The 24490-nt window shown below is 41.8% G+C and overlaps 1 protein-coding gene across 1 annotated transcript in view; it reads left to right on the forward strand.

Annotated features, from left to right (window-relative positions):
- The first annotated feature begins 3591 nt into the window (after positions 1-3591).
- LOC308400100 (uncharacterized protein) overlaps positions 3592-24490 on the forward strand; it is a 67393-nt gene continuing 46494 nt past the window's right edge. Inside the window, exons 1-5 of the mRNA XM_080887604.1 lie at positions 3592-3820; positions 8648-8713; positions 15106-15292; positions 18954-19388; positions 20060-20566. Of these exons, the coding sequence (XP_080743730.1) occupies positions 3671-3820; positions 8648-8713; positions 15106-15292; positions 18954-19388; positions 20060-20566 (1345 nt within the window). The 5' untranslated portion in view covers positions 3592-3670. The remainder of the gene's footprint in view (positions 3821-8647; positions 8714-15105; positions 15293-18953; positions 19389-20059; positions 20567-24490) is intronic.

A 24490-nucleotide genomic window follows, 5' to 3' on the forward strand; every position in this document is an offset into this window, starting at 1 on the left:
AAACACACCCGTGTTCAGAACGCAAACATGAGCCAGCTTAAACAAGGCTATAAAATGTATGCATTCCATGTTAGGACAGAGCCCATGATCTGTTTGGAACTTGCAAATGTGTTGGTTTTGCAGGAAAAATTGGAAAATTCAAACTGCTTTTCAGGCCGTCATGCTGACTCACCCTGGATCCTGAGGCACTGGGGAGCAGACCTCGTGGGTGAGCTGACTAATCTTGAAATACTGGCACCATATTGAAAGAGAGGGCACACACTAAAAAATACTGGGACCATATTGTTTTGTGGTGTCAAAGGGCTTAGCTGACAGATTGATGAGATGAGGAAATAACGGAGCCAACCAGGGGGGAGGGAGAGGAGAGGAGGATCTCAGCATGGTGTGGCAACCAGGGTTTGGAGTCAGTGCAGGACTCCCTGCAGGCCTGCGGGCCACAGCCTGTGCAGGTCACCGCTCTTTGATTCTGGGTCCCACAGCCCACAAAGGGCAGCACGCAGTGGGCAGGGCTGCTTTCCTTAGAACAGCATGAAAGCCCCTTGTAATGGTATTTTTATGTGTTTTGTGAGAGTCTTTGTCAGCCTTTGTGTGCTGATGTATGTGTTTATTTGTGTGAGTGTGTGTATGCCTTTGCAGTCCTGCAAAATCCAAGTTAAGTCAAGTGTGTACTTCTAAAAGCCTAAGAGTCCCACGTTTCTTTTAAGTTTTATTTAGCATACTAGAAAAAAAAAATTACTTTTATGTTATTAGTGGAAAACATGACTATTCTTTTCAGCTTAGTGTTTTTTGCTTCATTGTCAGAGCATATATTTTGGACCGGGACCAGCTGGTTTCAGCAAATCAAAAGCTCTAAAATCCTACAGTATGATATACTTAACAAACACCACATGGCAGGCATTTATAATTAGCTACAGTAGCTCCATGTAGCTCTGGGAAGTAGAGTAGTATTTGGATAAAATGTGAGATATTTCACCTAATTACCATACCATACCACCTTTATTTATAAAGCACTTTAACATAAAACCAGAGTTCACAAAGTGCTGTACATGCTAAAAGCATAAGTAAAGAAAATTAAAATGAGATAAGATAAAATAAATAACTAAAAAACTAAAATAAATTGAAACATGTCAAAACAAATTGAGTCAACCCCTCTAATCAATGCCAAAGGCTTCAGCGAATAAATATGTTTTAAGAAGACTTTTAAATTCAGAGAGAGAAGAGGCCTGCCTAACATGCAAGGGTAGATCATTCCACAACTTTGGAGCAACTACAGCAAAAGCACGATCACCTTTAGATTTATACTTAGTTTTTGGTACCTTAAGGAGCTGCTGATTGGCGGACCTAAGGGAACGGGGAGGTGTATATGGTTGTAGTAGCTCCGAGAGGTGGGGGGGGGGTATCTGGTATAATTGTCAGATACCAGAAAACGAATACATTTTTGACAGTCAGATGCTTTACTTATTAAGTCAGTAGGCTTCCTTCTACTGTATGGTTGCCACCAGAGAGACAAACCACTTACTGAATCCTGAAAATCATTGGCAGATCAAGCAAAAGCTGGAAAACAAAGTCATTGACATCTATCAGTCTTGAAAGGCTTATAAAGACATTTCTAAGGCTTTGGGCCTCCAGTGAACCACGCTGAGAGCCTTTATCCACAAATGGAGAAAAATTGGAACAGTGGCAAACTTTCGTAGGAGTGCCTACCAAAATTACTCCAAGAGCTCATCAACAACTCATCTAGGAGGTCACAAAAGAACCCAGAACAACATCTAAAGAACTTCAGGCCTCACTTGCCTCAACTAAGGTCAGAGTTCATGATTCAACAATAAGAAAGACACTCTGCAAAATGCGATCCATGACGAAAACCACTGCTAAGCAAAAGGAAGATAAAGGCTTGTCCCAGTTTTGCCAAAAACATAGTCTATGGACTGATGAGACAAAAGCTGAACTTTTTGCTTTGCTGCTTTAGGACGACTTGCTGTAATTGATGAAACCATGAATTCTGCTCTCAACAAGAAAATTCTTAAGGTGAACAGCCGACCATGAGTTCATGCCATTAAGCTTTGGTTATCTACCAGAACAACGATCTGAAAAACACCAGCAAGTCCACTGGTGAATGTCTCAAAAAACCCAAAGGTTTTGGAGTGGCCTAGTCAAGGAATGGACTTAAGTCAGATCAAGATCTTTTGGCATGACCTCAAACAGGCCGTTCATGTTTGAAAACCCTCTAATGTGGCTGAATTCAAACAATACTGCAAAGAATTTTCAAGTGGGCCAGAATGATGAATGGAAGAATATTTACATTTTCAGTAGTGGACAAGTAGTTTTACATAACTGATTATCATATTCACCATTGAATTATACATAAAAACATCTTGTATAAAGTCTGTAGGAGAGAAAAGAGATGAAACAGCAGATCACGAGAATACCAGTTTTATGTGCAGTTTCTTTTAGTAGAAAAGCCACACATTCCACAAAAATACTTACAGCTTCCTCTGACACGAGTAATTTTATTACAGTGTCTTAGCAGCTGGTATTGTGGGATGTGGATTACCCAAAGTGCACTGCAGGTTCCCCACAGGGCTGAACAGAGAGGGATCTCAGGGAGGCGTTGCTTTATGAAGGGAAATGTAAAGGAGAGGTCTTGATCTCAAACGGTCTCAAGAAGCTTTAGCTCATGTTACAAGTTGTGCTCAGACTATGTTACAGCAAAATCCTTATTCTGAAAGCATTTAAATAAAGCACTCATTTTAGTCCCTGAATGAAAGAACAAATGTCACAAAATGAGGAACTAAAACAGGTGCAAAAGCTGTTCTTTTTACGTACTTATTTATTTTATTTCAGCAGAAACTGGTTGTGCAGAGGTGGCTGATGGTGTCACTATTGTAAATGTTTGGTCCGGTCACCATGGAAAACACTCACTACTTCTCCCTTGGCCACCTCCCCTTGTTAATATTACACCAAGAAATTGTTTACTAGGATTTTCCTGCACAACAAACCTGAAGATGAAAAGCCCGAAGCACAAGACGCACTCTACATAATGAGCTTTGATTGCAAATACAGATAGAAGGCTGTTCCGGGCTTACAAACACACACACACTGGTGAACTCTTATTTGTGGAATTGATAGGGTCCATTGTTTCCACAGTGCTTTCCACTATATGCCCTGTAATGCAATTAAGGCCAGGAGATTTATGCTGCTTTGTAGCAGCCCAGAACCTGATCCGTGTTGTGTCTGGAGTCGGACTGAAAAGCTGCCTCTCTGTCCAGCTGGTCCTGGTTTCTGCTCTGGCCTCTGTCAGTGTGTGCAGCTATAGTGCTGTTCACTTCCTAATTGAAAGCTTTGGTTTATTGTAGGCCTGTTTTTGTGTCACATTATTTGCCTGAAAATTTGTAGTGAGCTGAGAAGGGAGATAGCCTCTTTGTGCCCAGTGTCTCTGTTATTGTGTTCACCAAGGAAGCATGCCTGAGAGAGTTGCACTAGTTTAGCTGGATGGTAATTATTAACAGCCATAAGCTATTTGAATAGGCTGCATTTTTTCAGCCTCCCACAGAGAGAGGCTCTGACTGCAAAGTGTAAACGCATAAAACACCTTCTGGGCGAGTGGAGACGTTTTCAGGCTCCTTTTAAAGAGAAAATGAGTAAACTGAAAGCCTAGAGTTCCCTGGACATGTCTGCTGTGGAGAGAAGAGAAGTTTCGGAGGCTCGCTGGGAAATTAGACCTTCCAGAAATCGGGATTTCAAGCATCCACTGAGGCCACTGGTTCTGCCCAGGCATCCTGTCTGCACGAGCACCTGGCCGGCTGATGGCTCCAATGGGGTGAGTCCATGCATGCCCACCCAGCAGTAGTGGCCTACTGCCGCCACCGCCCACAACTCTGAAATCCCAAATGAAAGACACGTCAAATGCTGCTGAATGAGCCCCATGGCGAGAACATGAGAGGGAAGATCCGTAACACCCGGCACATCTGTCCACCTCTCTGACACTAATGAATGTTAAGTAGGTTAGCTGCTGGTGTGCCAGTGTCCCACCGGTCATTGTGGCCAGTGGTGGCAGCGGGCTGTGCTTTTGTCATGGTGCGCCAACCCCCCGTGATACGTCTAAAATGGCTCGACTACTTACTCCTGCACACAATCCTGACACCAATAGTCACCATATTGATCCCTCGTGCTGGCAGATTAAAGTATAAAAGGAGGTCTGTCCTATCAGCAGGGGTCTCCGCTGACTTCGAGAGCTCATTTCAGGGTCACAGAGTCCTCTCAGCCTCCTGACCCAGACCCTAAGTGAACACACGAAAACACCGGTGCAGGGCAGGACAGAAACCTTTCCAGGGATGAAGTCCATTAAACAGGATTGGTCAGATGCTCACATTCACAGCTCATTATAGCTGACCCCGGGCTCTTTCTCTTTCAGTGTGCTGCTCGTCTTTTCTATCTCTGGCTCTAACCTGGCCAAAGCCATGCTGAGGTGGTCACTCTCGCCTTTTGTTTGCATTGATAGCTCAGCCGTTAACTTGATTGTCTTCTAGACTGGATCGCCTCGTCCGTTGTGTTGCTTTGTCGAGTTCCTCGAGTGTGCTTTTTAAGTTTAGGGACTGTGCAGCTCTTTTGTCTCAGTGCTCAGCGTTACTCAGGCTCTAAGCCTGGGGTGAATTTCCTGAATAGATTGGAAACTGTCACGTTTTCCACTTGTGAATAATCTTTTTCATTGAAGAATGATGGACTTCAGATTGTTTTTAAATGACTTTATAACCTTTCCCAATTATTCATAATGGGCAGCAACAGTTCCCTAAGAGCATTGCTGATGTCTCCTTGATAGTGTGTTAACGCACACCGGAAAACTGCCAAAATGTGAGGTGCTCACACTTGCTGATGATCAGTTATTCAGATCAGATTATTCCAGTGGAAGCAGTTAGGGTATACTTAGATTTATACTCATTTGAGGGTGTATTTAATTAATTATAAGGCCTGCTGAGGACCAGATTTTTTTTTTTATCATGCCCTGATCCCTAAAGCCTACTTTCTTTTTCCTATTACTCAATATGAATATACAGAATCTGTATATGACAAGACTTTTTGTACTGGAAGCTTTCTGCCAAAAGGTGGATTCTGTTCATCTGGACATCCACTTGTAGCCTTCAAGTTATTGACCAGTCATGCTTTAGCAATCTGTGTGAAAAAGAAAAGACTGATACCAAACTGAAAGCTTGACACCATAAAGTATTTCTGCATTTGTAAAAAAAACGATTGTCATGAAAAATACCCTTCAACACTTCCAATATATTACTAGAAATTGTGCCAGAAACCTTTAGTCTGATTTTTATTCTAAGGTTTGCACATGTACCACCACCCTAATGGCAGCTTGTTTACTTCCGTAAGCTACCTGCATTGTTCTGGGTAATTTGTGTCCTTGGTGCTGACCTCACGAGCGTCCAGCTCACTGTTCGATTCCTGCTCCCTTAATTAAATGCTGATTAAATGCCTATTAATGCACAATGACTCGCAGACGGGGTGTAATCAGGTAAAACAGAGTTAATAAAACATCCAGTGTGGTGCTGGGGAGAAAAGGAAGAGCTCCCCTGAGAAAGACAGACAGATGGCGACAGGAACCACCAGAGAGAGGACAAAGCAGAGTGGGAGAGGGGATAAAGCAAATACCAGCCACCACTTTGGTGATTAGTTCTAAATTGGTAATTTGATCTAACCGCTTCCACCTACTCATTATTGATAAGACAAACCATATTTGACCATATTTCCCCCTGCTGGCTCAGACCGACAGCACAACACTTCCTGTCCACTTGCAAGCCCACGCCACCCTACGCTCAGCAGTTCTGACAGGAAGTGCCGTGAGGTGGAGCGTCGACACACGCACAGTGGAAATCCCATCTGCCAGGAATCTCCCTAATCTCATCATCTGAACTGAACAAGGAAAAGAGGAGCAGCAATCACTTTAGACAAACCCTCTGTTGGGATTATGTGATGATGGGTCAAACGGTGACATCAAAGGCAGAGCGAGGACCGCGAGTAATGAAATTCTGTTTGAGCTAATAGACCACTGGCTTTCTTTTTTTTCTTTTGTGACGAGTTTGCTTCTTTGTTTGGAATGAATAACATGAAGACTAAATGTTTTCATCGATGAGTTTGGGAAGTGATTTCCAGAAATTTTTAAACCTTTCAGGAAAACACACGTCAGAGATGTTAAAAAAAGTGATTTATGGAGCTATAAGATAAAATGCTGAGTAAATGTAAATTCATAACTTTTATCTGTAAATTTGTAAAGTAGTCTTTACCTCAGACTTGCAACAGTAATCTGATGACATTTGCCTTTCTTGGCCAGGCTTGATTTTTTTACCTGGCAGCAGAAAACATTAATTATGATATCAGAGTGAGGGGTTATCCTTAAATGAGATATCCATATTTTTATTGTTGGCTAGAGCAGCTTTACATGACTCACAGTTAAAAAAAGAAGCTTCTTTATCTTGCTGAGGGTTTGGTGCAGCGCCTCCGCTCCTCTCTTGCTAGGATTGGTTTTCCAATATTTGGACTGAACACTGAAACAGTATATGATCATGAGGAAAAGCCTAATAGTCAACTTTAGTATGATCATTATTTTGACATTTATAATTTACATTAAGTTTTCTTTATGTGACAAATGCACATTTAACTAACAGCTCATTTATATACCAGGATAGCAGGATTTAATGAGCCTTTCAAGGGACATGGGCTTCAGAGAAGAATCACCTTTCATTTTGTGTTCTCTGTTAGTTCATTGTTTCCTTTTGGATTTTGAGAAGTGCTGAAGTTCATGTTCTCTATCATTTCATAGTTTCTGTTATAGGGTTATTTTGCATTTCCTTGTGCTCGCGAGTTTTGTTATTTTCTGGTGCTTTGTAATGTTTCCTTATTTTCTCTAGATCTTAGTTTAGTTAAAGGTGACTCTAGGTTTATTGGTTCCCTTTAGCATTCCCATTCTGTTCCTTCAGCCTCGTCTTTGTGCAGGTCTTTATGTCTTTCTTGTTCCTGTTCAGTTGTGTCTCTCTTCCTGTTTAGTTTTGGTGAGTGTTACTCTCTGTGTCAAGTTTTACTTCCGTATAATCATTTGTGTCTGCAAATTATTCCACCTCTCACATACCCTTTAAATGACACTCTCAGGCCGAGCTTAGGATCAGGACTTTTTCACAGTGGTTAATCCAAACCACACAGCAACATATTAATGACTAACCCCATGTTGTGGATGGCTTCATCTCAGAGGTGTCATCTGATAGCATTTGTCTCTTCCTGCTGGGGACTCTCAACAAATTAACCCTCTTACTGCATTTTCCCTATTCTCATGTGTTCATTAGTCTAACCACAGCTTTGTAGTTAGGCTTATATCACAAACCCTCCAAGCACTGTTCATATCCAGACATAGCGTTGCCAAAAAATGTTAAATCCATAATGAGACGCATATTTTTTAAAAAACTAACAATTCCGAAATTAAAATCTTTTTCTAATTGCATTTATTGAATAATAAAAACTGAACACGATGTTTTTTTCTGCTATGTGACTGCAGCCTCTTTTTTGTTTTGCCCAGTTTTCTCTTTCGGCTCATTTGATTTCTCTACATTTTAATCACAGGCCACCCCAGCCCCCAGCCACTCCATCCTCTGCTGTCTGAAAATGATGTACTTGATTTCACATTCAACGTAATTAGCGACAATGAGGTCACTGGGCCACAAGTGCCGTGATTTACTGAAAAAAACGGTTGTTTTTCCCCGTCCGTTCATTATTTGGCAGCAATTAAGGCGTCTATTAAGGACGAAGAGCTCGTGAGGTATTTCTGGCATAATGTGTGTAATCATACATAATGTGCTTTGTTGCATACAACAGGTAGGTAGACAAAGGAGGTAAAATGGGCCAGACCTGACGCTGCCCTCTAGCCTCTCATGGTGGCACTGAAGCTGTTTGAGAGCTCCGCAGCAGAGGAAATGGAAGCACGCATCAACCTCCATTGTCTTCCTCCTCCGTGTGCCACTCTTGCCCCATGTCACCTACTCTGGTCTGGGGTTACAGCCCATGAATGAAGGGTGAATCCTGGGAGGGTCTGCTCTCCTGCTCCCTGCAGTGGATCAACTCTGGAGCTGACTCAGTGCTTCTGGGAGCTGCCAGGAGCTGCAAAGAGAGATGGATGAGCTGCTGGGAATTGGCTGGTGTTGTGTCTCCGGGTGATTGATGAGTTAACACAGTGCCTCTTGCTCCATGGGTCAAACCGACACATCGGGACCACAGGACCACCGTACTGTCCCAAGGAAGCTTTATGTTCGAAGAAATGAGGAGCAGACGTTCTGTACACTGAGCAGATGTTGGAAAGCTGGTTGTGTGGGAGAGAAGACTTCATCACAGAGTCCTCAGCTTCTCCTGGAGGTGTTTCACAGCAGCTCAATAATCAAGACAGAGGGGGTTTAAATATCTCCAGAGAGCCCACTCCCTGTGTGGCATTATGTGTTTTCAAATGCTTCAGTCATTGTTCTCAGTCCCAAGGCCTGTGGAGTTAAAAGCATTTCAACTCTTTCAACTGATCAATCTCAATCTGATAGATCTGTACTTAAATAAGCCGTCTTTCTGCAATCAATACTGTTAAATGTGACTTATTTTCTTTTTCTTGCAGAGACCCATTTATGTCTCTTTTGTCAGCAAGGCTATCCTGTGGGACAGAGGAGTCTGCCACTACACTGTGAGTGCCCAATTTTACACTTCGTAGCCACAAAGAACCTGAACAGATTTTGGTATTCTTACCTGTTGTTTTTGTGAGATTGTACAAGTGATCCTTCTAGCTTTCCAAACTTGCCATAAAATCATGAATACCTCCTGTTTATAAGTGCGCTCTTGTGAGACTAGATTAAGGGTGTTTCAACCCCTGAATTGTTTAATCCATTTAAATCAAACTTCATTTCCCCTCCTTGGAGCAGTTCGTTTATGCAGATGTGAACACAGTAATCGCACTTGTTTTCAACATGATCTGACGCCGATATGATCATAGTACCAGGTGTACATTACAAGTTTGAGCTAAGAAACTTCCTGTATGCTTTGTATGGAACAATGGATGCACAAAAGTCTGTACAGGCTAGCAACTAGCCATGAAACGAACATAAAGTCTCCATTCTCCAACAGTTCAGAACACAGCATCTTCTTTCTGTTTTTTATCCTCTGTTATTACACATCTGAGCGGATTAAACATTGTGACGTGGTTTGTGCTGATACATTTTGGTTCACTTGGATTTTTCTCTGTGTGAAAAGAATCCAAATCATGGTGAAAAGCGGCAAGTTTACAAACTCATCAACTGATTCGGACCAGAACAAATTAACTACAGGTGCCCTAAAAGATATAAGATAAGTCGTTGGAGTCGTAGAAAATGTTAAAAGGGTAGGTTTTGCCATGGCTCACAGCAGAATCTAATGTGTCATAGCATAACAGGAAGTATATTTCATGTCTGCATCACGTATTTTGCTCAGGCAACGCAGGGATGCACCATCGTGATGCACCATGGCTTTTCTCTGCCTAATGGGGCGTCCAGACGGTGGTGAGGTGGCAGCCAGAGTCCTCAGAAAATCAGTGACATTCAGGAACTTCCAGTGAAATAGATGCTAGGACTCAAGATTTCTTAACTTCAAAGCAAAGGTAGTGAATAGATTTAGAAGGGTTCTTGGCAACCAGAGTCAGCAATGTCTGCTTGCAACCAACTGTCAGCACCAAAGTGATGGCTCACTCAAACCAAGTCATGGTTCAGTATTCAATGTTTGTACAAAGACACGAATCGTGACATCTGAGACAGATCAGATGAAAAGTGTTGTTCAGCGACAAAAATATATTGCAAGTTAATGTACAGGATCCAGAATCTATACTTTGGTCCAGATACCAAAGGCCGTTAATGAGTATGCCTCTGACATAAGGGGTATTCGACATGGAGCATGGAGGATCATCCATTTAAGGATGAAATCAGCAAATAAATGTTAAAGTTTTAGCTCTGTTTTCACTCAGAGAACAGGGCAATTTAAATTTTTTTCAAATTCCTGAAAGCTTTTTATAATTTGAACCCTTGCTTTTCCTCTAACAAGCAACATAAAACACACACACACACACATATTCTTCTTCTTCTTCATCTTCTTTCTCTTCAACACTCACGATTCCCCACCTCTCCCCTCTGCTGAAAAGCGTCCGGGAGTGGATGTGCCGCAATTAACAGTGGAGTTGCCATGGGGACAGCACAGTTGTGTGGGCTGGCTTCCTGTCTCGGCCTCTGGTTAAACAAACAAGTAAAGTCGTCGGACAAAGGGGCCCGCTGGTCCTTACAGCCTCATTTACATCCTCAACCGCTTTCACCGCTTCTGCATTCACAGAGTTCATCAGGCCTGGCATCACCCATTGCCATTCTCCAATCTCCTGCGCCCGCTCTGGTTATATCTAATAAATCATGAGGGCATTGTGATGGTAACAACTGCCCGCTGTCATACAGGGGGACAACTTTTACAACAAGGGTAGCTAAGCAGAGAGACAGAGAGGCTGTTGACCCAGACATTGATGCTCCTCTACTCTCACCCAGGATACGAGATGCAGGTCGGGCTGCACAGGTGCCCAAACATGGAGGCAGAGCACTCATATATAACAGGGTTTTTACATAAAAATGTGGTATGTTTGTTTGTTTTTTAGTTTAGGAGCAATATTGTTAGAAAGAATTTACCATATTTAGTTCATCTGAAACTTTATTAGTTCAACAACACCTGCTTCCAAACAATTTCACCAAAATGTCGGAGTTGTGTCAGCACATGGCCATAAAGGAAGTATTAATGGAGTCATTTACTAAACTTTGAGGCACATGCTGTTAATAAATTTTTCCCCAAACTCTGTAAAGTCCATTATTGTAATATTAAAGGTTGTAAACATAGACAGATAAAAGAAGGTTATGAGGAAATACTACTACTATTAATGTTCATATCACCGTTCATCAATAATTACTCTGTGTTAAGTCATTTTGGTGACTGTACATCAGAGGAAGGAAAAACCAATTAATAAATCCCTGATGTAAAAAATGGTTCCAAAACTTTTGTTCAGTTATACCTGAACTTCAAGGGCCTTAGAGGACTCTGAGCACAAACTGTGCGGCAGTATCGTCACATCCTTGCTGTGCTGAGTTGTTTTGGGATCTGTGCGTTTTCGGGGTAAAAGCTGCCGGACCCTCTGGGGCTGCGTGGGCCCGTAAATCAGGGTCATTGTCTCACCATCGAAAGTAGAAAGTTGCTCTGAATGCTAAGCTGCATCTGAGTCTGGCTTCTGACACGAGCTGATAATCAGATTTACTCCCCAGAATCCGCCGGACTCCACAATGTGCCCCACTGTCGTCGTCCCTCACTTTGCCTCTCGCCGGCCCCCTTGCCAGAGTCCCGACCCTCTCCCCTCCTCCCCCACAGCAAAGCTAATTACACCCCGCAGAAACACAAATCTCCATGATTTAAAAAGTCACTCTTTTTCAGGGGTTTAACCTTGTTAGGGCCTAAGCCTGGCTTTCTTGTGCTTCAGCTCTGTGAAGAATTCTCTGTTCCTGCAGACGCTGGGACATAGACACACTTCTGTCTTTGCTCGTAGTCGTCTGCCTGTCAGAGGGTTCACTCAGAGGCAGCATAATTAAGTGTGTGCATGGATGTGTGTCTGCACAACTGCTTATGTATGCTTGTATGCTGTGTACATATATGTGTGTGTGTGTGTGTGTTTAGAGGTGGTGGTGGTGGGGGGGGGGTGAAGGAGCACACGCAAGGCTGTCCTCTGCAGGCCATCTGGGACTCTGACTAACTAATAGACTTCCTACATTCATCTAGAAGCGCTACTTGTACATCTCAATCATGTAGCTGTTGACCGCAAACAGGCCCGTAATGACATTAGCCAGCTCTGGCTGTGTGAGGACAGCGTGTGGGTTGCCTGACGCCAGGAGGTTAGCGTGTTTCCTGGGGGCCTGTAGGGCCCCTGATGGAGCCCACACAAGTGTTATGGGCATCTGCAAAAACTACAGTCCTACCTACTGTCACTGCTGGAAATGCCTTCCTCTGTGACATGGGACAGGGAACCTATAAGCCAAATATTAAATACCATAAATCATATAATGCTGTCCACAAGTCTTGAGTCATTATTTTGGAAAATGGGAAACAGGTGCAGAGTTGAACTATTCTAACAAGCTTGAAAGTCAATATTTGGTATGACCACCTTTATTTTTCAACACAGCCTGAACTAACTTAGGCAGTTTTCTTGGAATTTCTTTAGGTAGTCCTCAGGAATAGTTCTCAAGCTTCTTAAAGGACACTCAGAGCTCTGGATGTTGGGTGCCTTTAGATCAGGGGTGTCAAACTCAAATGCACAGTGGGCCAAAATTCAAAACTGGAACAAAGTCGCTAACATTTGTTCCAATGTTGTTTCTCATTGTCCACAGCCCCAACAGAGCTGTGGACAATGAGAAAGATGGTGGGCTAACATTAATATTTATTGAAAAAAAATCTTCCTCCAGATTTAAGAATGAATCTCTTCTTATGGACTCAAATAAGTTTTGCTGGAAAACTGAATATGGAACAAGCAAAGCTTAATACTAAACAATATATATATATTAGCTGTATAATACCAGTAGGCCAGCTCTAATAGTAATTTGGTATGGCTTCGCGGGCCAAATGTAATTAGGCCAGAGTTTGACACCTATGCTTTAGATGATCTCACACTGCTTCAATAACATTGAGGTTGAGGCTCTGGGGAGGCCAATCCATGCCTGATACTGCTCCAGTTCTTCTATCCAGGTATGCCTTTACTGCATACCGTGTGTTTTGGCTCACTGTCATGCTGAATAATGAAGCTTTTGCCATTAGGATGTTTTTTTTCCAGATGCGTTGGATGGATCCTTGATGTGATTCTGGGTTAATGCTGCCCCAAACCATGACTGAGACTCCACCATGTTTTACAGATGCTCATCCCATCATTCAAGTTCATTCAGCTGACCCACAGTGAAACCTACCTGCTGTGTGACTAACCAGTAATGATAGTTAGCATTATCACATAACGTAGCACTCCATTTACACATTTACCTTGGTGAAAATGTCAACAAACCAGTGGGTGTCATTATAAGGATAAGACATCAGGAAGTTGTAGAAAGACCTTAGTCCATCATATAAATTCAGTCCATAGATAACTAATGAAGTAGAGGACTGAGTATTTAGACTTCCTGCATTGGTGTGATGAGGTAGGATTTAAATAGAAGTGTTTTTGAAGATTTGGCTGCATTAATATAGTTTTTGAGTGGACTGCAGTGGTGTAGACTTACATTGATATTCATGCCCCGACCTGTCCCACAGAAGGCCACAAGCCTGATGACACCAGCCCTACAAAGAAAGCCCTCCGCAGCCTTTTGAGGGCCTGAGTTTCAGGTATTAAGGAGGCCAAAAGGGTGGAAAAGCAGTGTGGAGGAGAGCAGCCCCCATCGCCACCTCTTGTCCTGCCATTTCTACCTCACTTCGCCTTCTTTACATCACAAGAATGTAAATCTTTAAAGCCTGTGCATCTGAGAGAAAGGGATTTAAAAAGCTGATCCTCCCTGTGTGAGTCACAGACAGTGCCCCCACCTTTCACCCTCTTTCTCTTTCTGTGTGAGCTATTGTTTTCAGACAGATGTTGGATCTGTACATTTACTATTTTTATTCTATAATAAAAGAGTAAGGAGCTGCACTTTGTTGTAGAAGGAGCTGAAATCCAAGTCAAATAAAAACCCTGCGTCCACGGGCCATTTATTACGACTGTTTGCTCTCTGAGGGCCGGAGAGCGACTGAATGACTCACTGGCACCAAGGCTGTATGCTGGGCTTGGATTTCTGTGGTTGGCATGCCGTCCCTCCTTCAATATTGACCGGCTTTTATCTCCTGTGTCTCCCTAACAGTTTACTCTAGAGTTTTATCACCCTCGCCATAATTTTCTGCCTCCTCTTGTCATGAAGGAGCTGGGTAAAGAGGAGGAAGCAGGAGTTGCTTTGTGTGCTGATCTGTTTTGTCAACACAAGGGGGCAGTGGTGGTACCATGCATCATTTGAATCTCCCCATCTCCATATACAGCACACCCTACAGCAGGTTTTCTCTTTCAGGCTTTTATTTTGTAACAGCTTAAAGTTTGTATACTGATACATTTGCTGCTAGTTTAGTGACAAATAACAGTTGTTGTACCAAATAAAGTTGAAGGAAAATATTATTTTATTTATTAAATCAGAATTTTTGTGCATATGTTTTCAACCTTTTTATAAATTGGTACCTTATTAGATTATTAATATACAAATATATGTTTTTAATAAATATAATCATTTATGTTTTTCAATGAGGTTATATATTTAAATATGATGGGTATTTTCTTTTAAAGTTATGTTTAATATTTTTGAAATGTAATCAATTTTTTGTCTATTTTCTTTTCTTTTTTAATCTTTTAATTTTATTTATTATTTCCTCAAAATTATTTTTTAATCATGTTATTTATGCTTTTACACAATGTTTAGATATTAGTTCATTTTATTTGAATTAGTATATTTTTTTATTTTCCAAATAAGTTTAAGTAGTTTTTTAATTTGTTATGTAGTTACTATGTGCTTTTAAATAGCCGCCTTTATTTAGTTAATTTGATTTGATTTTAATTTGATCAAATAATATAAAATTTTTTGTTTTAGTCATTTTTTAATGATCTGTAATGTGCTTTTTATTGTGTTGAGTGCTTAATGTTGTAAGCATTTTCCCCTCTTTTTTAGTATTTATGTTGTTTACATGTGTCATTTTTTTAGTTTATTTTTATTTTTTATTATATTTTATTACTTGTATTATTTTTATTCAATAGGATGTATTTACATCATTCAATATACTTTAAAAAATTACAGTTATTTTACATTGTTGTTGTATCTTTTTGCTTTATTTTTTATTTGTTGGTTCTCCATTTACCTAATCTTCAAAATTCACTTACAGATAGAGTTGATTTTTCACTTTATTTATTCTGTTTTTACATTTATTTTAAGAATAAGAGCATTTCAAATGGTTTTTTTTGTTTGTTTGTTTTGTTTCCTCCTGCAGGCCCACGGTCGTCCAGCTTTCTGCACCTCTCTGTGTCCACGCTTCCTGTCTCACATGAAGGCTCGTCCTAAAGACTTCTGCCCTCCCTATTACCGGAGCTCCAAGTTCACACAGCAGCGTCCTTCTTCTCACGGAAAGGTCCAGAACACACACGCTTCCACTGCCCCAAAGAGCCAAATGCTTCAGGGTGAGGGGTTATTAATGAAACATCTGGACCTTTCACTGCTGACTCCTTTATCTCCACAGGCCTGCTCAGTAGCAAAAGCTAGCAGCCATCAAGCTTGTCGTTAGCTGTGTGTGTAGTTGTGTTTGCTTAACTCCAAATCTATCCTCTCTAGCGAGGACGTACCCACAGCGCCGCCCTTCTGGTGGTCTCCTGGAGTGAAAAGCCTGGTGCTGGGAGACCTACCGCTCCTTTCAGAGCCCAGCCTCTGATGTGAAGGCATTTCTCCCACCACACACCTCAGCAGGGCACCACTCCCAGAATGCTCAGCTGAATGTGTGTGAATGTGTGTGTACAGCAGAGGAGGGGGCATTTCTTAGGATCGGGGTCTAATACTAATTATTCTGCCATATGGTGGTCGGCTCCCTCACAATCGTCTTTAACCCTCCTCTCTGAAGAAACGTGCTGCGCCCAATGCCATGGCTTTGCACTCTGACACATGTCATTCATATGCACATCAACACACGCACGTACACACCAGTTCATGTGCACGTGTGTGTGTGTGTGTAACAGATGGGAATGGCAGGGCATTGTAAGAGGAGGCAGTGCAGAAATGTGCTTTCCAGCGCGTTCTCTTTATCCCCCTGTGCTGACTCCTCTTGGCGACAGACCCCCAGGAAACAAGAGCAGATTGTCTGACACCCTCCACCCCTGCAGCGCCACCACCACCACCACTACTACTACTACACACACACCCTCACAGCAGTCAACAAAAAAAAAGGAGGAGTGAGAGGAAATGGGCGGTGTTGTATGGATTTGAAGTTTGTGGAAGAGAATCTTGGAGCTATGAAAGGAAATGTGGAAAGAAGAGCCGGAGAGAGGGGATAATAGCTGTGGTAGGAAGAGAAAGGAAGTGGGTTCAGGTTTGGACTGAATGTGGGCATTAAAACACATTTTGTGGATATTAAGTGTCACAGTGAAACATAGTAATTTATCCGATGCCACAAAGTTCACAAAACCGCCTCATTTAGTTTATTTTGTATATCGAATGTCTTTAAATCATCTTGTTTGTTGGTTAAAACAAGCGAATCTTGTTTTTTGTGTTTTCTGTGATTTGCTGTGTTCGTTTTCATTCCCCATTAACAGTTTTACTTACACAAGTTCATTTTACTACTTTAGCCCTTATACAAGAGAGAATTTATGTTTACTTCCAGTCTTGTGTATTCACTACGTCTCTGTACTTAAAAATGAAGATTTCAAACATAACATCCATATTCGGGCTTAGCGGGGGATCGGGGATCAAACCTCACATCAGAGATCAAAGTTCAGCTCATATATGTCACAGATTTTTACACATCATTTGCATTTTAATGGACTGGGTGACGTTTTGTGATATTAGTGTTACTCTGTTCAGAGCTGCTGTTCAGCTAAGATAGTAACACTGAAATTCACTGACTGTCTAGAGCTTTATTTTTTTTTATTATGATATTAATTAAAGAAAAGTTTGGTTTAGTTAAAGGTCAACTGTTAAGACTTCTTTTTAATCCTTTTTTTTTGTAAACCAGATTAATTATTAAGCTAAATGAAAAGGCAGACACATTTATTGTGTCTTTATGGAGTTTAGTTGACAGATTATGGAAGATGAAGGATTAAAGATGGACCTACCTCTGTTCGAAAGAATCAGAACTTTTCAAAACTTATAATTATTTGTCTTGTAAATTCTGTGTCTGAATTTAGGTTCTCGCTTTTTCTTTGTTGTTAGCAGCTGCTTGAGAGCTGACAGGTTAGTGGAGTTTAGTCAAGGTATTTCTAAATATGTGCAATTGATTATAGCATTTGTGTTGTTGAGATATTTGTATATGTGTAAATATATGTTTGATTGTATTGTATGATTATTGAAAATATGTAGAAAATGAAGCCAGTTGTTTTTTAGAGGGGTTTCTGTGTGATAAGATAAGATAAGATAAGATAAGATAAGATAAGATAAGATAAGATGAGATAAGATAAGATAAGATAAGATGACCCTTTATTAGTCCCACAAGTGGGAAATTTGGTTGGTCATAGCAGAAAGTGGACAGTACAAAGCTGAAAGGAGCAAAAATTAAGAAATACAATAGAATAAAACAAAATAGAACGAAATAAAATAGTATGTCAAAATTGCACATGTTGCATCAGAAAAAGAAATAAAAATCCAATATATTGGCCCTCCGGATCAGCCTGTTCATCCCCAGCAGAGATGCTGCTGTCCCAGCAGACCACAACGTAAAAGATCGCTGACGCCACCACAGAGTCACAGAAGCTCTTCAGGAGTGGGCTCATGTCTCTTTGGTTGAACCTAAAGCTACGGCTGGCCAAACTGACATGACAACATGTTCCTGTTTTGTCTGAGCCAATGTGCTGCTGAGACAAAATAGTCAGCAACAGGACGATTCATCCTGTTGCTCACCATCCGTTTTGCTGTGAGCCGATCTCTTCATTTGTAGCATTTTGTAACGTGTTAGTAATTCTCTATTATCATTAGGAATGGCCGGGTTTGTGTTTCAAGTTAAACTCTATACTCATACTTGAGAAGAAAGTAAAGAAAACTCTGAAAGCTATAAACTTATCACACAAACATCAAAATTCAAAGATTACAACCAAAATTTAAAAAAAAAAAAAAAAAAAAAACAGTCTAAAGCCGCTACTCTTCCACATCAAAAGGAGCTAGTTGGGGTGGTTTGTGCATCTGGTTCCCAAATAAGCAAAAGAAGGGCGATGGATGGGAAAAATACATAATAGTAAATTGGAATACACCAAGGACCACGACAGGATGGTCTGAGATTTTAAACTGTGAAAGCGGTAGGGGTGTACTCACTAATTCCACCTGACAGATATGTTTTTTTTAATTTACTTATTTAAATTGTGTGTCATTTATTTGAGTCTGTCACCTTTAAGCGCTGCTTAGTGTTTCTTATTGATATACCGTACACATATACTGCACACAGCTGTACATGCAGTTGCAGGTTTGATTCATTTGTCTTCTTTTTTCTGTGCGTCTTTCTTCATCATACTTTGAAAAAGAAACATTCAAACTTTTAATTGGTTCCAGAAAGTTGGTATTTTTGTTTATCTTTAAGCAATCTTCTGCACATTTAAGTTTTATTCTTTTCTTTTCATCTTTCATATCTGATTCATATGCCACTTTTTGAACCGACCCTTCTCTCTTTCATTTTATATATATCTTTGATGTTATTGTAAAAGCAGAGTGACGTCTGAATCTCTCAGTTCTTACAGAAACAAACAGAGCTTGTGATGTTTTCCACACACTTGTTGCCACAAACAGCTTGCAGGACGCCTCCAGTGTATACTGTTGTAAGTGTTTAGATAAAAGGTCCCCTGCCCTCAGGTCTGATGCTTGTTGTGAATATGGAGTTGGGAAACAGGCAGCTGCTCCAGTGGGGTGATTTCTTGCAGCCTTTGTTAGCAGGCCGATCCACTCAGCAGGGAAACAAGTGTCTGCTCCAGGACTGAGGAAAGTGGGAACAAAACTGTCACGAGCAGACTCTGGAAGTTTTAAAAATGAACCACAATGTGTTGACCTTTGAGGAATAGAAGAGTGGATTTATTCCCTTGATTCAGATCCATATTTAAAGTCAGCTCTGTGGCTGATGTGAATCTTTACTGATATTTATTTGTGTTTTTATAGAAGGACACTTCCATCATATTCCCATCAGAAGAGCGGGCTTCGTGCAGAACGTTGGTCTGATTGCAGGAAGTCGCTCTGCTATAGTCATTCCCTGTGCCCAGCTCCCCGCTGCTCCACCCAGCCTTAATCCAACACCACCCTACAACAACACGCCTCACCCTGACTCTGAAAGACAGGAGAACAACTCAAACCCCACTCCAGCATCTCCTCATCCTCTTCCTCCTGTGAAGGAGAAACCGCTTGGGGGGGAAAAGGTGTCCCTACCCGCAGTGCTGGAGCCCGACCTCAGACCTGCTGGATCAACCCTCTCACCACCACCCAGCTCCCTCTCCCGGGGGTCTTTTTCAGATTTAAGCCGTCCACCTTCCAGTTTATTCAGTCGGAGCGCCGACCTCAGCAGTGGCAGGAGCAGCGTCCTCTGTGACAAAACATCTGGTAAAAATCTCAGTTAGCCGTTTTCATGGCACCTTTAAGACTTGTATGAATTATAACTTATATTTACTAATCAAGTACTTCAGGCTGATTTAAATGATGTTTTCAAACACCCAAACCCCAAATATATTTACTACAAACTAATATAAATGGTACAGTATAGTAGAAATAAACCTGCCAATACTCCAAAATGTGAGAAATTTTATTTCTCAAGAAGAGATTTAAGCATTGAGGGAGTTGTAGCTCAGGTTGCAAAGGTGTTCTTGGGCAATATATTGAACTCCAGTTTCCCTTGATGGATTAATATCATCATACCTTATACATGAATTCAGAAACATAGAATATCTAGTGTGAATAAAACAGTCTACATGTAAGTAAACCAGATCTTAGAAAAGGTTAAAAAAGCAAAAACACAAAAAAACAGAAACATAACTTTTAAAAACTTTTGATGTTAAAGATTAAATTTCCATCTGGTGTTTCTGATGAGTTTCAGCTGATGAAGAAGGATATCTGCAAGGGTTTATTTCTGTCCCAAAAATATGGCTTTTTTTCCCTTTTTTGATTAGTGAAATGTGTCAGAATTAACAGGAGAGAAAGTGATGTCATTCTGGAAACTGCAAGCAGCAGTTTAGACTCAAACTTCTGATCAAATTATTTTTTCTTCTGTCTTTCAGCAGCAGATTTGATGGTCTCAGCAGATCCAGAAGGCTATGTTTCTTTATCCCCATCCCATCCTTCCCCTCTCATGCAGTTACCCCTAGCTTCTTCCCCTCCAGAGGAATCAGACCTTCATCAATCCTTCAAGAAAAACACCACCGCCGACAGCACCGCCACCCCTGTGTTCTACGAGCCACTCTTCGGCCAAACCAAACCCATCTCACCTCGCCCAATACCAGCCATCCACTGTAATTCAGATAAACCTCAGAGCAGCAAGAGAAGCACAAAAATACCACAAAATATCCACTTAGAAGTATTTGTAGCTCCTGCCGATCTCAACACATCCTTGGACTCCGATCAAGGTGCCACTCTGGCTTTTCCCTCCACCACTTGGTCCTCCTGCCCAAGTCCACAGAGGACCACTCCCCACTCAGGGTCACTGGCAAAGCTGACCCCTTCTCCTCCAATGTCTCGGATGGAGTCTCATCGCTGGCCGGTCCTGCCTCAAATCTCCCCTGTCAGAGGTGAGAAATGAGCTTGGCGACATATGTGTCGTTCACAGCCTCCTCCCTGCCCAACACTACACTCCTACCCACTTTCTGAGGGCCCTGATTGTCCTGAACAAGGGTGGACATCCACCCCGGGACAAAGAGATCTGGTCAGACAGAGAAATCAAAGCCTACTTCCACAGTGAGGCCTTCAGATGCTCCTGCCCCCATCAGCACATTGTGAAAGCTCTGCTGTCAGCCTGTTTTTTCTCACCTCCTCCCACCACATAATAAATAACACATAAAGCTTTTCTTTTTCCTCTAAATCAGCAATAGAAAGGAGGGCTTTTGATGAAAAGCTGGTACCGTTTGAGTCGCTGCTCAAAGCCGTGAGGCCCCAACAATAGAAGTCGGGGTGCCTACCTCGTGTGGCGTGCCTCTCAGTCTCAGCGCCCCCCCCCCCCCCCCCCCCCCCTCATGGCTTCACTTTTCTCTGGGCTCTGAGAGGGAAACGTGTAGCTGATGGTCATAAATCCACACTGACCACCGCTCGCTGACGGCAGAACACTGAGGAGGAACGCCACAATAGAATACCTCTATGGCTTTCCTGTGGCCCGCTAATTTACCGTTCCCAATGAGCATAAAGGACATGCCACTGACATCTGACTTCTCCAGGAACTTTATGAAAGAAAGCAAACAATGTGGAAATTGTGTAGGGATTTTCTCCTTTCTATCAGAGACATCTACTGTTCTCTGTGTGGTGCTGTGCTGCAGGGGGGGGGGGGGGCATGCTGTATCGGAGCACGCTGTTCTCTTCACGGCAGACACAGAGAGCGTGTCACTGGTTCATTTATTTCCTCGCAGATGGAGGCAATTCAAGTTCAATGCAGCCTCAGTGCGGCTCAGTTTGACGCTTGCAAGCTAATTCCAGTTTATTACAACCTTCAGTCTTGTTTGTTCAGGTTTACATGAATTATTATGTTTACTGTTCTTGCCAAAGTCGCAAAGGTGCATGGCAGCATTTATAAAAGACAGACAAAAACCAACGGACAGGTCCACAGTTGGGCTTGATCAACTTAATTACATCCTATTGATTTAAATGGAAGTGAAGGCAGCAACAGTAATTCAGCCCTCAGTAGGCCAGTTCCCTTCCAGTTCTTTCCCAAATAAAATGACTTTACCGGGAGCATTTCGTAAGAAATTACAGCTTTTCACTACAGTTCAATTTATCGTTTTTAGAATAAGCTAGACCTTGCTCAACATTCAGTACAGCTATTAAACTGTTTATTACATCTAGATAAGATACGGTGAGAATTATTTTATTTATCTCAAAAGTACCGGTAAGGATATTCCTGTCCTTCACACACAACCTATAACAATACAAGAACATAAACTGGATGCACAACTAAAAGGGATTTTTATTTTAATCTGATCTCACAAAACACAAGATGACATGAGAGGCAAAGCTATCAGGCTTTGAGGTGAAACTGAATGACAAAAAATCTGTGAAACACGAAGAGGAGGCCAAAACTTAAATATGTGATCCAGGCAGTTAAAAAGGAGGTAAAACAAAAAAAACACTAGATAACTACTAGAATAAAGCAAAATAAACAGAAAAATGCAAAAATCAACACGTCAAAGTCTGATGTTCTCAGCAGTACAGAGCAAGTACAAGGAGCTGCTCTAAGGAAACACAAAAAGTAAGGAAATTTGTGTTTATTTCTTTTTATTAACAATGCTTCTTGGCAATAAATCTTACACTGTTGGAAAGCCTGTTTGTTCCTGAAAAGCATGTCCAGTCTTCTCTGCCAATGCCCAACAGCCCTTCATTAATGTATTGAATGATTGAAGTCTGAAGAAAGAAAGCATACTGGATTCTCCCATATCTTCACTGGTCTGGTACCAAACTCTGTCACCTAAAATTGCCCCCACACAGCACAGCTTAGAAACTGACTCCAGAATTTGGGAGTAGACGGGAAGGAATGGCCTGCCTGCAGTCCTGACCTCAACCTCAATGAACACTCGTGGGATCAGCTTGGGAGTGCTGCCATAGTGACCAACACAACCAGATTGGCTCACTTGTGGAAATTGCTGATTGAAAAATAGCAGTGTGTGACCAAGCTGGTGACCAGCATGAGGAGGAGGTGCCAGGCTGCTGTAGTTGTGTATGGTCCATCCACATGCTACTTGCCGGTATGTCTGCTTTCTTTAGACTTCAATCATCCAATACATTAATGACGCCAAACAAGAGTGAATAGCAGAGTACGCAGTTTGGCATTAGCATAGAGAATTTTCATGGATGTACCTACATACTCAACTCTACTGCTCAACCTACAAATTTAAGAAGAAACAAATGGGCTTGCCAACGGTATAAGATTTATTGCTAGGAAGCATTGTTATGAAATGACACACAGGAAATGTGGTCCAGTGGCATCAAACCCATGGTCTTGCAGTACCCTATACCATACGGGTCATCTACTCAGTCAGGTGAGCTACAGTAGTGCCCAGATTCCTTTTTAAACTTATAAAGTAGTCTGAGAAAGGTAAACCTGTAGTTATCTTGGAAAGTCACAGCTTTTCTCTGTACAAGATCCGCACTTTGTGCTACTAAATGCTTCTCCTCTTATAAAAACTTCACCTTGGAGTTCTGTTGAAACCAGCAAATCAATCAAATTTAAATCAGGCAAATTAAGTTTTATGGACAGATTTCCACCACGTTATGGTCACGTGTCAGAAGTTCATCATTTACTTTAACTCAGCAGAAGATCAAATTCCAGCTCAAGTGACTTTAGACACAACAGACTGTAACTTTTTTATGTCTCACTTAGACAGCTGAAGTCTGAAGGTCTGACGGATTTGTATCACCAACTTTACACCAGATGGTCAAAAAAAATTTGCCTTCTTAAATCTGTGTCTGCAAAGTCATGTTTTTTAAAAATGCTCAAATTAAATTTGTCATAAGCTGGAGTTGTCACTTAAAAAGCTATAATCTGAGAGGTATGGCTTTGGAAGGGATGGCATGGTTTGTATCTATAGCAACAGCCCCAGTGTGGTACTGCGTTTGGCAGCAGACACTCTCCTTGTCTCACTCAGCCCTTTGTGCCCCCCAGCATGGCTTTCTCATATCCCATCAGTCCATACAGTGACCCCAGACTGACCTGTTTTGAGCAACATCTCCAGAGTTTAACTGTCCCTGACAATGAAGCAGGGCACTGTCCTGGCCTGGCCTGGCCTCTCCACTTAGGGCCTTTCAGCATGGCGCTGTGACCAGGAAAAGAAGGCCACAGGCACACAGAGGAGTCGTTGTTTTTATCCAACTCTGTCAAATCAAACCCACTGACCCCCCACAGCCACCCTTAACCTCCCCGAAAAACTCGCCCTGACTCAGTAGAGCCCTCGTCGACTGAGAATGACAGCTGAGTTGACAGCAGCAATATGCTTTGAAGTGTCAAGTCAAGTCCTTCCATTGTCTCTCTGAGTAGAGCGCCAAGCCGCTCAAGTGCACAATAGTGCAGTGGTGTGTGCGTGGCGTTGTTCACTTACTTGACTGCGCAAGGGTGGCTTCATGTGTACATTTATACTCGTCTGTGTGGGTGAAGGAGCTGAGTTTGCCTTTTCCTTTTAGAGCCTCTGTATATATTATCCTTTTGTCCAGGCCAAGCTGTTCTAATGTGAGAAAAGCCTCGACAAGCTTCTTTCATGGCAATGACAAAACACATCACCCAGTGAAACAGTTTCTCTCACTAATCCTCTGAGTTTTAAACCAGGCAGAGTGAAACAGTTTTGATGACGAGCCTGACCATTTTTAACATTCCTCAAAGTGCCCTCTGTGCGCTTAAGGGAAGATTTTCCTGCTATGTTTAGTGTAGGCAAGTTGAGAGTACTTTTACCCTGAAGCCTCACCTGAGGGGCTTCACTTGTGGATGTCCTGTATTGTGTTTTGCCCACTTGTCGGAATCC

Source organism: Rhamphochromis sp. 'chilingali' (genome assembly GCF_963969265.1).
Source record: "Rhamphochromis sp. 'chilingali' genome assembly, chromosome: 7".
Classification (NCBI taxonomy): Eukaryota; Metazoa; Chordata; class Actinopteri; order Cichliformes; family Cichlidae; genus Rhamphochromis; species Rhamphochromis sp. 'chilingali'.